General features: G+C 36.4%; 1 protein-coding gene across 1 annotated transcript in view; it reads right to left on the reverse strand.

Annotated features, from left to right (window-relative positions):
- The window catches only part of LOC111867797 (symplekin), a 187,126-nt gene that overhangs the window by 93,662 nt on the left and 80,566 nt on the right, over positions 1-12,898 (reverse strand). The window contains exon 12 of the mRNA XM_023857960.2: positions 3,988-4,195. Coding sequence (XP_023713728.1) covers positions 3,988-4,195 — 208 coding nt within the window. The remainder of the gene's footprint in view (positions 1-3,987; positions 4,196-12,898) is intronic.

The following is a 12,898-nucleotide window of genomic DNA, read 5'->3' on the forward strand; positions in this document are numbered from 1 at the left end:
GGGGGAGGCATGTAATCCAATTTCAATCTCTATTTGTGAACTTAATCTTACATGCAGGATTTGGGGATCTCATAGAGATGGTTATGAAGAGTTCTTTCTTCTGGGACATAATTCAGTTTAGTTTATTCGAAGTCAACCCTCTGCTTGCCACGTTTCATGCCACTTGCCTGGCTTATTCTTTGACTCTGAGTAACATGTTCATCCAAAACACTGGTTCACCTTCATTGGACTACATGGCATTATATCCCAGAAGACAAAACTCTTCTTAATCTTATATCACTGCAGAATATTTTTATTTTAAAAAATCTTACATAAATAGATAATAATTTTTACTTTAAAAAATATGAAAGAGACTGAAGGATATATGATCCAAATTCATACTTGAGTTTGCCCCAAACATTATCAATGTGAGCACTGATACAATGCACATCCTTACATTGCATGCAATTGTGTTGTAAAACTGGGTGATTTCCATAATTTTATGGTAAAATCGCAATTTTGTGCACATTTAAGGTGACAACAGTTCTCTTACAACTCACTTTGGATCCTTACTACCCCCCCCCCGGTGGATGGAACATGCTACTGGTTGAGAACCTGTGTTCTAAAGGTTTCCCAATTTGAATGGCTGCTGCTTCCTAGCTTACCATAGTTTTTAATTATTTGCTATTCTCACTGTAACTGCTTGTTTGTTATGAAACTATGTTCCACTCAGGCCACAGAAAAGTTAATTATTTTTCATTTCACCTTAACTGATGCACTCATATTTATTAACATTAATCACTGGGCCAAACTGATTCAGGAACAGCCTACTATCCACTTAAAATTATTGTTGCCACTCGATGTGCACGCAGCTCTTTATCTGGGTATCAGTAACTCACAAGTGTGTCACTGAAGTCTCAGTGGTTTCACCTGCCTGAACTGGTTGACACTGCGACTACAATTGCTCTCATTACAGTAGCATCCTAACTGAGGTTCAAGACATCTGTGCATGATTTTGTCTCTTAAACCTGTGGTTCTCTAAGCCTAGACATCATGGAAGATAAAACTGATGATTCTTGTAATCCACCTGGATGTCTTACAAAACGAAAACTATCATAATGTGCTGCAGGAAAAAGTCTGAAGAACAATGCAATTTTAAACCTATCATAAACAATTTCAGACAATTCTGACACTGAATTCAGCACTTCAAATGCCAGTGAAAGTAAAAGTTGCTCATCTATAGCAAGCACGATTATTTCTTCCCCTCACATTTGAAAAAGTCTCTAACTCGAAGCACATTTGGTCAGATGGATGAATTTCCTGGTGTACATGGACTAAAGGCTGGAAATGTTGGTGGTAAGGGACAAAGATTTTTCAGATAGATTTGCCAATGACAAATTCTATAAACTGATTGTAACTGACTGTAAACTAATAATTATGCTGTGCTTCATCTAGAGCTGAGCTGCAATTCTTAATTCTTTTATTTACATCCATAACTGTAAAATATACAATCAGATAGTGTCAAAGTGAATATATAGATTTAATAACAATCACACCTAACATAATCAAAGAATACATAAATACTTAAATAAATTATATAAAAAAACCACCAGCACATGCATTAACAGACAATTACAGTCATTTAATTCAACATCTTACATATAAAAAAACTCCTGAAGAGAGTAGAAGGCACTATGCAACAAATAACACTTCAATTTCCTCCTAAACACTTTAAAATCAGATACATTCTTTAACTCCATAGGAAGATTATTGTATAGTTTTATGCCCATGTTTATCACACTTCTCTTACAACGATTTGTATTACAATGTTGGGCATACAGATTATGTTTATGCTTTGTATTGTAATTATGCACATCAGAGTTCAGAGTTGTATAGATTCTATTTTTTATGATAAAACATAAAATCTCCAGTATATACAAAGAAGTAACAGTTAAAATTTCTAACTCACCAAACAGCCTTCTGCAGGATGCCCGATTATCAACGCCCATAATGGCTCTTATGCATTTTTTTTGTACTTTAAAAACTGTATCAATCTCTTTACCTCCACCACCCCAAAACATAATACCATACTTAAATATGGATTCAAATTTAGTAAAATATACATTTCTTAATACCTGTAAACTAACAGAATTATGTAAGGATTTGATCAGATATAGAGCCTTGCTCAGCTTAAGGCAGATATATTGAGTGTGATTCAACCAGCTCAAATTTTCAGAGATATCAATACCCAAGAATTTCACCGAAGATGAATATACTAATTCCCTATTGAATAAACGTATGACCGGTCTGTTCCTAGAAGTAGATCCTTTTCCATGGAAAAATAATACTTTGGTCTTGTCAGTGTTAACAAAAAGTTGATTCACATTAAACCAACTTTCTAGTTGATCAATAACCTTTTTGATTTTTATATTTAAAGATCTAAGAGAGTTATCAGTGAACAATATATTAGTGTCATCTGCAAATAGTACAACCTTAGCCTGAGGTATAGCATATGGCAAATCATTAATGAATAATAAAAACAACAGAGGACCCAAAACAGATCCCTGCGGAACACCATGTTTAATTTCCTTAAGTGACGAGGTAAAGGACTTAGAATAACAGGATACATGGTCCTGGTGATAAATTTCTACATATTTGAATCTATTTGTTAGATACGAGGTCATTCACTCACGGATTTTTCCTCTAAGTCCATACAAGTCCAATTCAATAAGTAACTGGTCATGGTTTATTACATCAAAGGCTTTGTAAGATCTAAAAATACGCCCATGGCAAATCGTTTTGAATCTAATGTTATCGATATGTCCTCAAGAAAAGACTGGATAGCAGTATAGGTAGATTTATTAGCTCGGAAACCATTTTGGGAACTAGAAATCAAATTATATTTATTTAAAAAACTCATAACTCTATTGTGTATTAAAGTTTCAAAGATTTTGGAGAATGCAGGAAGAATTGAAATTGGTCTGTAATTAGTAATATCTTGAATTCGGCCCTTCTTTAGAATAGGCCGTACTTTGGCAATCTTCATCAAATATGGAAAGGTACCTGTGTTTAATGAGAGATTAAATATGAAAGTTAATGGTTTATTTATAAACTGTATGCAGTGTTTAATTAATGATGCCGGAATCTCATCAAATCAATCACAATCAATCACAATTATTGTGAAGACATTACCTTAGAAGAAACGAAAATATTATGGGAGCCTTTTATTTCACATAAGTACAATCAAAATGTCTCATCTCCAAGATTGCTGGCAGAAGCACTGCTGTTCAAAATGGAGAGTTTTTTTTCAAATACAGTTTGTGTAGGAATAATTTTATCCTCATTCTATTAAGCTTCCATCTCACAACAAATCTGAGGCCTGGAGAAGTGATTCCTGATTACCACTTAGCAAACTTATGGGCTCTATTAAACATGTTCAACAATACCACTGAGACACAGGGAAGAAGCTTTTTCATCGGACAACCTTCTGGAGAGAATGGCCCATTTTCAGGTGAGATAAGACATACAAATGAAATTATACATAATAACAGAATGCAATGTACTTCTGCGCATAACTCACAAAAGAGTCTGATGTAGTAACAAATCTGAACATGACTCATATTGTGAAATGTAATATGATTTAGGTATGACTTTTCTAAGCACAGAAAACTGTACTTTGAATGGACAGAAAAAATCCTGATTTAGAAGCTCCTGGGCTTAAATCCACATATGCTGGAGGAAGTTTTAAAACAACTTACAAATATGCTCATTGCCCTCTTTTCCTGGCTATGCTGGTTTCTGAGCTCTGTGCACACAAGAATTGAATGCCATTAGAAATGTACAGAAAGACATGGTATGTCAGCTTGAACACATAACACTATATCTGGATGTATAAATATTTTACTTTTAAATTTTTAGGCCTTTTGTAACATACTTCCTGAAAGGTATCTCTCCATTCAGAATACTGCTTACAGAAACAAAAAGTGGATTATATACATTTATACTTACACATCTCTGTCTTTCATTTCTGCCCTCTCAATTAAATTTCTTGCCAATGTACACAGTAGCCTGTTGTAGCTGTACTCAGGGCTCTGCTCTTGCTTGAGGAATGCGGGCATTCTATTGAATCCTTGCATAAAGCTGTATTCCTCATACAGCCAAGCAAATCCTAGATCGAGCTGAGTCCTCACATCTTCCAACAGGAAGTTCAACACCACTGAAATATAATATCGAAGTTAGCACTCTCATAAAAAAATATATAAATTGACAACATGTTCTAAATAATATAGAACAGGATGGTTCAATTCATATTTGTCTTATCAAAACAATTAATAACCTGTAAAGTACAACATAACTCTGATATCAAAGAGCATACACAAAAGTAGACAACCACAGATGATGCTGCTTTTTGGGTCCTTAAAAGGCAGCATACAGCAAAACTCAACTTTTGAACTTTCGTGGAGGTGCAGTGTACAGTGAAAAATTGTTTGCATGACTGACTGTACAAGTATTTTTCAGGATGACATCAAAGTATCACGAGTCACAGCTGTGTACTGAGAAACAAAGCGATTAAGTTGGAAAATTATGTATTTGCATATGTATAAGCAGCACCTCTTCTGACAAGAATTCCTCCAGAATGGATGTGGCATATACATGGAGGAATATTATGCAATTTTTTCACAAGTTAGCTATTAAAAATAAAAGAAACTGTTACTCTACAGATGACTTGAGTCTGTGACACCAGCACTGTATGCTGTGAAACCCCCAGCAGACAATGCTAGCAAGAAAAATGAAAAGTGTTGAAATGAGCTTACCATGAATCGATGCTTTGTGTTGTTAATTCAATTGTAACACTTTCTCTGTAAAATTTGCTATATAAACAGGAAAATAATTACTGAGTAAAATCACAGCAATGATATTACAATGAATATGTCACTATCAAATGCAATCACACTCTCTCTGCAGCTTCCGTCATCAGAAATTGCAACAGGAAATTGTCCTCATTCCCAGCCACCTTGTGCAATGCCAGTAACCTCTAAGCCTTTTGCTATCATGCATTATAAACAGGTCACCAAGCTCTGTGGATCAACTGGCACATTTCTGCCATCAAAGCACTATTAGGGCATTCTGTTACCATTAAATAATGTGTATTCTGTGCCCATTCACTATATGTCTATTGAATGCGTGCTTTATGTGGCCAACTGGCTATGACATTAAGTGCCTGCAACATCCCAGTCATGCCTCTTGGTATGATTACCATGTCAAATTTCTCTCATTGCAATTGGGCCTTCACATTTTCCACTGTATGGCCCCAGAAGCTGTCTGAAACAAGCGGATCACTGACATAACAGCACACTGAACAATCAAAATCACACAGATTTAACCCAGACTTCAACTATATCTTCAGTCATCCAGCCACTTTCCTCAACCTGAACTACGAGAATTCCCTGATGGAACTTCTCCTTAGCCATTGTTTTCTGTTTAAATATCACATATGGAGGCTCTGATAGCTGGCATAATGGTGCAGCACTGTTTCCCAGCTCCTGTAGTTCTACTCTTCACTCTTCATTAGCCAGAATAGTTAACTGTTGTGGATTCTGGCATATAAAAAATACTAGGGTCTGGTTAGCATTCCCTATTTGTCCTAACAAGTATTCATGATGCTTTCTCAGTTTCAGGACATATTTCTGGCAACTGAGTAGCCTTTCCTCACATGCTTCTGGCAGTCTCCATGCTACTGTCATCTGACACCATATGGCGATGTCATGTCTGGCCATAAAACACCTCACCCATCCATAAATAACTCTGAACTCACTAACAGATATATTCTGATTCCTTGTTAACCTACAGTCTTTGAACTGCAGCATTTCCACTGATAATGCAAATCCATTTTTTTTTTTTGGTTCTTCATAATAAACTGATACACTTTGGTCTCCTTATGTGGATATTTAAAACTTTTCACCATGAAGTGCATATTTCTTTTTAGAAATTCCATCCAGTTTTACTTTTTGACCTGACCATCATCTTATAGTAATTTATATCATCTACATCAAATTTTCTCCCCGAGGGTTTACATCCACATTCTTGTGCACACTGAACAACTTCTAACTTAAACTTTGCTGCTTAATATGCTTTCACTTTTCCCAGCATCAAGCACAAGATCTCAAGGAGTACTGACAGTATACGATGGGGTACCCAAAAGAAACTGAACTAATTTTTTTGTGGGCAGAACTTTTGTAGTACCGCGTTTTGCCGCTATGAGTGCATAGAGCTAACATTCCTGAGTCGATAAGCCGACTACCGTTGCTTCAGAAGGTAAGGACTAGTTAAGGCAGAGTTCATAATGACAACTGTTTTGTGTGATCGTTGATTTTGCAATGCCTGATTTTCGTGAACAGCGTGCGGTGGTGAAATTCTGCTTTTTGCTCAGGAAAAGTGGAACAGAAACCCTTGAAATGTTAAAAACAGCGTACAAGGACGATGCTATGGGGAAAACTCAAGTGTTTGAGTGGTTTTCCCGTTTCAAAAATGGTGAAATGTCAATTGATGACAAACCTCGTTCTGGTCGTCCTTCCACGGCCCGAACACATGAAAATGTTGAAAAAATTCGTGAAATCATCAAGGAAGATCAACGACGGACCAATGAAGAAATTGTGGAGCTGTCGGGAGTGACTTGGAGCTCAGTTCAGCGAATTTTGACAGAAGATTTGGGAATGAAAAGGGTGGCTGCGAAATTCGTGCCACGACTGCTGACTGCTGAACAAAAACAATGTCGCGTGGAAGCATACTGTGCTTTGAAAGAAGAGTCCCGAAATGATCAAAACTTTTTTTTGTTTCCTAGAATGAAAAGAGACATGAAAGGAAAGCGTTTTGCTGATGTTGCTGAGTTGAAGGAAAAAACGACAGAGTTGCTGTCAAGCATCTCAAAAGATGAATTTAGACAATGTTTTGAAAAATGGAATAAAAGACTAGACAAGTGTATTAGTGAAAGTGGAGAGTACTTTGAAGGGGATTGAAGGTTTGTGCTTAAAATCTGAATAAATAAGTTTAAAAGAAAATAAGTTCGGTTTCTTTTGGGTACCCCCTCGTACATGAAGGAGAGTTAACTTCTATGGAGGAAACAAACATCATCACACAAAGTTTGTTACAGTGAACAATGATTAGAATCAGTATTCTGCTACAGGAGGCTTCATACTTGCTACCAATAAAGGCATTAGATTTTAGTTGTGACTTAAAACTGTCACACATAGCATTACTCATTTCTTAAAACAGAAAAATCAACTATCATCATCTTGCCATCACATGGTCAGGGACATCCTGTAAAATTACTATTGTGTGAATTTTCTATTTTATGCAAGTCTTGTACCACTGCTCACAAAGCAAAGGTAAGATTTCATAGTAACATGAATTATCACACAAAGCATTACTCTCTGTTGACTGTCAAATGAGTTTCATTTTCCAATCACATAAGTTGTCTTTTAGCAAACATATTTACTGACATGGGTCAGTTGTTAAGATTGTTATCTGGCAAGCTAGTGCACATATGGAAACAACACTGAATTGAGTGTATATGGACATCTTTTGATCACATGACAGCAGCCGACACTATACATTCCAAGAAGTCAGAAGACAATGAAATGACACGAATTACTGTAAATGCTGCTGGTGACAACTGAGGTGCTGTGAATGCAACTGGAAACGTTTCATTTCACACAGGTAAAATCTTATGTGGCTTATACATGCACAAATATGGTAATGTAAGCTCATTTTACTGTATAAGAGTGTTTCATAAAAAAAAGAACTGTTTTCATTTGAAGTGCCCTCACTGTACATACTGTACAAATAAGATGCATGTCATGAACATGAAAGTTTTTACATTTTCATTTAATGGGAATCTAGAGGCTGAAAAAAATCTACTCTGCTATTCCCAATCATTGGCACATAACATCTTCTGGATGAACACTTAAATCTTATAGCACATTGCTTTGATTTGGTACAGTAACATAAAAGCAGAAGATAACACATCATATACCACACAAACAGAAGTACCCACATCTCTGACTGTGTCAGTTTCTGGTGATGGTGTGCAACAGTAACTATGACCATTACTGTCCATCATCCAGATATCTTTTAAAACACAGTGTTTTGGAAACTGGATCTCTGTCCCTTATCACGTGTGAGGGAGGAAATGTTCCTGGACAGTTGGGCCTGTTAGAAAGAGGAAGTCTCAATCAGAATTTCATCCAGTGAATAAGACTAAATCTTTCTAATGGGCTCAATGGAGTTGGAAACCTTCTGCCTTATACATGAAGATATAAATGGCAATTTCTCAAACACTACAAAAAACTCAAGACTATAGACAATTCCAAACATAATAGTCATAGCCATAGCCAATTCTTTGTCCCAGATATGGTTCCTACACTTGCCATTATGACAATACACAGTACTGCAATGTTTCAATATATGTAGGTAAGTCAATAAGTAAGTTACAAATGGATATAGAACTTAAACAAATAAGAGTACTGATTTGAAAAATGCTTTTATTTCTCAACATAATCTCCATGTACATTGAGGCACTTGTCCCATCATTTCACAGGCCCCTGAAAACGAGAAGCATAAAATTCTTTGGGCTGCTGACATACAAAAGTATATCTGGCTCATTTATCATGTTCTCAACACCCCAACATGTTTTGGTTTCATGAGACCACCACCCTCAGGAAATTTACATATTATGAGGAAACAATTCCCATAAATAAAAATAAGAATACAAAATTAGAGTCGTACATTTCTGTAAAATTTCACAAGTATTATGTCAAAATTCAGATGTAAAACATCACTGCGTTCTGTGATAATGGTTGTGCTATGCTGTTGTTGTTGTTATTGTTTTATACTCATTTCCTGAAGTATCCATAAATATAACAGTGTAATCAGAGTTTTTCTCTCTTACTATGCTATTTTTAGAATAAATAAGCATATTTATTGAAGCCAGGATAGCAGAGCTGATACAGCAACTGGCTACAGGGTGGGCTGCCGAGGGGTCAGAGTTTAAGTGTCAGTAGGAGCAAGATTTTTCTCCTCTCCATGTAATCCAGACCAGTTCTGGGACCCTCCCAGCCTCCTTTCCAATGATACTGGGGGCTCTTTCACAAGGGATGGGGCATGAAGCTGACCGCTCACTTCAAACTAGAACTGACACCAAGAATATGTTGATCTATACAACCACTCCTCCATACGTCTTCATGAAATAGCGCTTAATTAGTTAAGCACAGGGATAAATTTTACCAAGTACATTTCTTATTAACAATGTAAGTTTACTGGGTATTTACTGAAAAAAGGACACTCTGAAGCCTACCAGTGATTCCTGGTGGTCAGAGTGTTGGACTGTTTATGTGCTAGTGATGTGTAGCTGTGTGTGTGTTTTCATATCTGTGCAAGATCACAGCGTATTTCATTGCCATAAGGGTTGCAGTTTTGTGACAAAGAGGTAGTTGTTTCTTATTTAAGATTTTTGTTCCTGAAGGAGTTTATCCTGCTTTTTGTATAGACAGATGTGGAAGTTTTCCATTATATCCATTATTCGACCTTCTTTGCTTGTCTATTTTCTCCATAATGCCTTCTATGCAGTTCATATCCTAAACAACATTCATCAGTATGGAAAAATAGAAGACCTGAATTGAATGCACTCAAATGGTTATTTACTTCTGACTCTTATAAAAGAACCACTGACTCGACCAAATTTGTATTCTGAACTGTTACAACTGATTTAGAACTTATGCCAACATTAATTAATCAAATATATGACTTTCCACGTCTTGCCTTAGATTCACTCCAATTTATGCATAGCTGAAGTTATTAAAATCACTACAACAATTTCCCACAGTTACTTTATTTTTTATATATTTGGTGGCCAAAATTGTTAATGCAACCTTCCGGCCAATAGAAGATGCATCTTTCTCTGCGCATGGACGAAAGTGAGGCATATTTCCTATTTCATAAGGATACAAAACGATGCTACCTTGGGTCAAAATTTCTACTGTTCCTCCCTGCATCAATATTCCAGCTGCACTCAACTGTTCTATTTATAGCTATCTGAGTTTCAGTCACCATTTGCTAATACATTACACTACAGTAGCTAAAGCTAGTAGTAGAAGGAAAAATATGCGGATTAAAAAATTAAAGTATACTCATGGAAATAAAAGAAAAATAATACCAAAGAGGATTCAAACTGGATTGAGAAACTCTACCACAACATTTGCTCATTGCTTTAACAGCCATGGCAACCATACATATTAACAAGTGTACAGAGTAAATTTCATATCTTCTTGTGTTTTCTATTAGAACCATGGTACAAAACAGGAAACTGACAGAAACTTTAAATTATACAGATATCAGGTAAGGTAAAAAATGTGAAGTCATAAACATTTATAAGAGAAATCATTCTATAATGGAACTTGCCAGAGTGGGAAATACATTCACAATTTGTATGGCAAGTATATTTAAACGTTTATCTCATATTTTTTTAGTTCAGTTAACAAATTAGTTGCTCAGAGTTCTAATAATGTATGTTTCTTACCATTTTCATGTGAGTACTCTACAGATAAGATTTCTGAAATTGTAAATATTACAGTTACTGAGGCAGAAGTATTAAGCACGATAAATTCATTAAAAAATAAAGCTTCTTGTGGATATGGTGGGTTGTCAAATAAAATTACTAAATTATGTGGTGAACAGACAGCAAAACCACTTACTTATATTTATAATCTTTCTGTAAGTTCGGGCATATGTCCTGACCAATTAAAATATGCAAATATTATACCATGTTTTAAGAAAGGTGATGTTACTGAAATTTCCAACTACAGACCGATACCTTTATTGACAAGTTTCTCTAAATTATTTGAAATATTAGTGTTTAGCAGGCTTAAACAGCATTTTATAAGAAATGATATCCTGGCTCCAGAGCAGCATGACTTCCGTAAGGATGCTTCTACACAAACCGCAGTCTTTAATCTAACCGATACTGTCTTAAAGTATGGAACAATAAGGAGTCTGCAGTAGGTATTTTTTGTGATCTGACAAAGGCCTTTGATTTTGTCAGTCATGATCTGTTGACTCAAAAGTTGAAGATGTATAGAGTCAAAGCGCCTATTCTGAAATGGCTGGAGACTTATTTAAAAAAGAGAATGCAAAGAGTTGTGCTGCATACTTGTAATTCGACTATTACAGTCTCTGAATGGAAATCTGTAAGGTTTGGTGTTCCACTGGGATTTAACGTGGGACCAATGTGTTTAATGTTTATATTAATGATTTCCCAAATACTCATAAGGATATAGCATGTACTATTTTGTACACGGATGACACAACAATTTTAATTACCTCAAATGACCTACACTCTTTGAATATTAAATGAAATAGAGTTATGACTAGGGTTACAAGCTGGTTTTGAAATAACGATCTGGTACTTAATTTCAGTAAAACTCACCTGATTATATTTTTGACTCCTAAGTCTCCAAAGTATACATTATCGATAACATACGAGGGTAGTACTGAAAGTCATGAGTAACAATTTTTTTTAAAGTAACATGCTTTATTATTGACAAACCAAATATACCACCTCAATCGACAGACCTTTCTTTATTTCTCCACATAATCGCCACTTCTTTGTACACATTTCTCCTAGCATTCGGGAGTTTGAAAATTACCCTTCTGTAAAATTCCGTTCCAGCCATCCGAAGACACTGACGCACTGCTTTCTGAATTGCCTCCCTTGTCTCAAAACCTTGTCCATGCAGCTGATCCTTCACAAATCCGAAAAGATGGTAGTCGGAGGATGCCAGATCAGGGCTATAGGAGGGGTGTGGAAGAACTTCCCACCCCATCTTTGCAATTGCTTCCAATGTGAGGCGAGCGGCATGGGGATGGGCGTTGTCATGCAGGATTATGTTTCGTTCCGCACGTTTATCGCGCAATGCACAATGGAGCTTGTGCAGCGTCTGGACATAAAAAGCAGCATTGATGGTTTGCCCAGGTTCCAGGAATTTGGCCAGAATAAACCCTTCTGATATGTTGGGTTTTTGGACTTTATCCATCGTCCTGGTTTTTAAGATAACAAATAAAAACAGACGTTTCGGAAACTGGATCTGTTTCCTTCCTCAGGTGAAGGAAAACGCCTATTCAGTTGAGTCCGTTATAAAGAGCTAGCCTAAATCACCGGACAAACCAAGTTCACAAAACATGAAGATTATAAAAACCTGACACCAGGCTAAGTCCATGAGAGCTAATAAGAAAAATATTCATAACAAATTGCAGCAAACACTTACAAGCGTGGAACAGGATAGATAGATCTGTAGAAATTTATGCCACGAAACTAAACTCATAACCAGGTCCGTGACCCCACAGCATGGAATAGAAAGAAGAACTAGTAACAAAAACTAATAGTGTCTAACTAGCGTCAACAGTGGAGTAAATCACATCTATCTAATTTATAACTGAATAGAAATAAATAAAAGTATATATCACGTCACACAGATCTTCTATGTGAATTGGTGACTTCATTACTGATAATGGGGATCCAAATGGGAGAAAAGTCCAAACTGGGTTGGCTAATTGGGTTGGCCGAGCATGCCATATGGGCCCCTTTCTTGTATTTCCTATACCTGATGTGGCTTTCAATATCCAAAATCTTAGCTTCATCCCAGCCTACCCTATGTCCCTCTTCATAGGCATGTTGGGCTAGTTTAGATTTTTCTAGAAGACCTTCTTTTAGGTTATGCCTATGTTCCCGGAGCCGCATGGCCAGACGTCTGCCTGTTTCACCAATGTAGCTCTGCCACATTCACAGGGAATGCTATAGACGCACTGTGCCGTCCGTTGCGGATCTCTTTTCGGTCTAGTTTTCATAAAGGAGTTCCTAAGTGTGTGT

Source organism: Cryptotermes secundus, unplaced genomic scaffold, assembly GCF_002891405.2.
Source record: "Cryptotermes secundus unplaced genomic scaffold, Csec_1.0 scaffold536, whole genome shotgun sequence".
NCBI classification, from domain to species: domain Eukaryota; kingdom Metazoa; phylum Arthropoda; class Insecta; order Blattodea; family Kalotermitidae; genus Cryptotermes; species Cryptotermes secundus.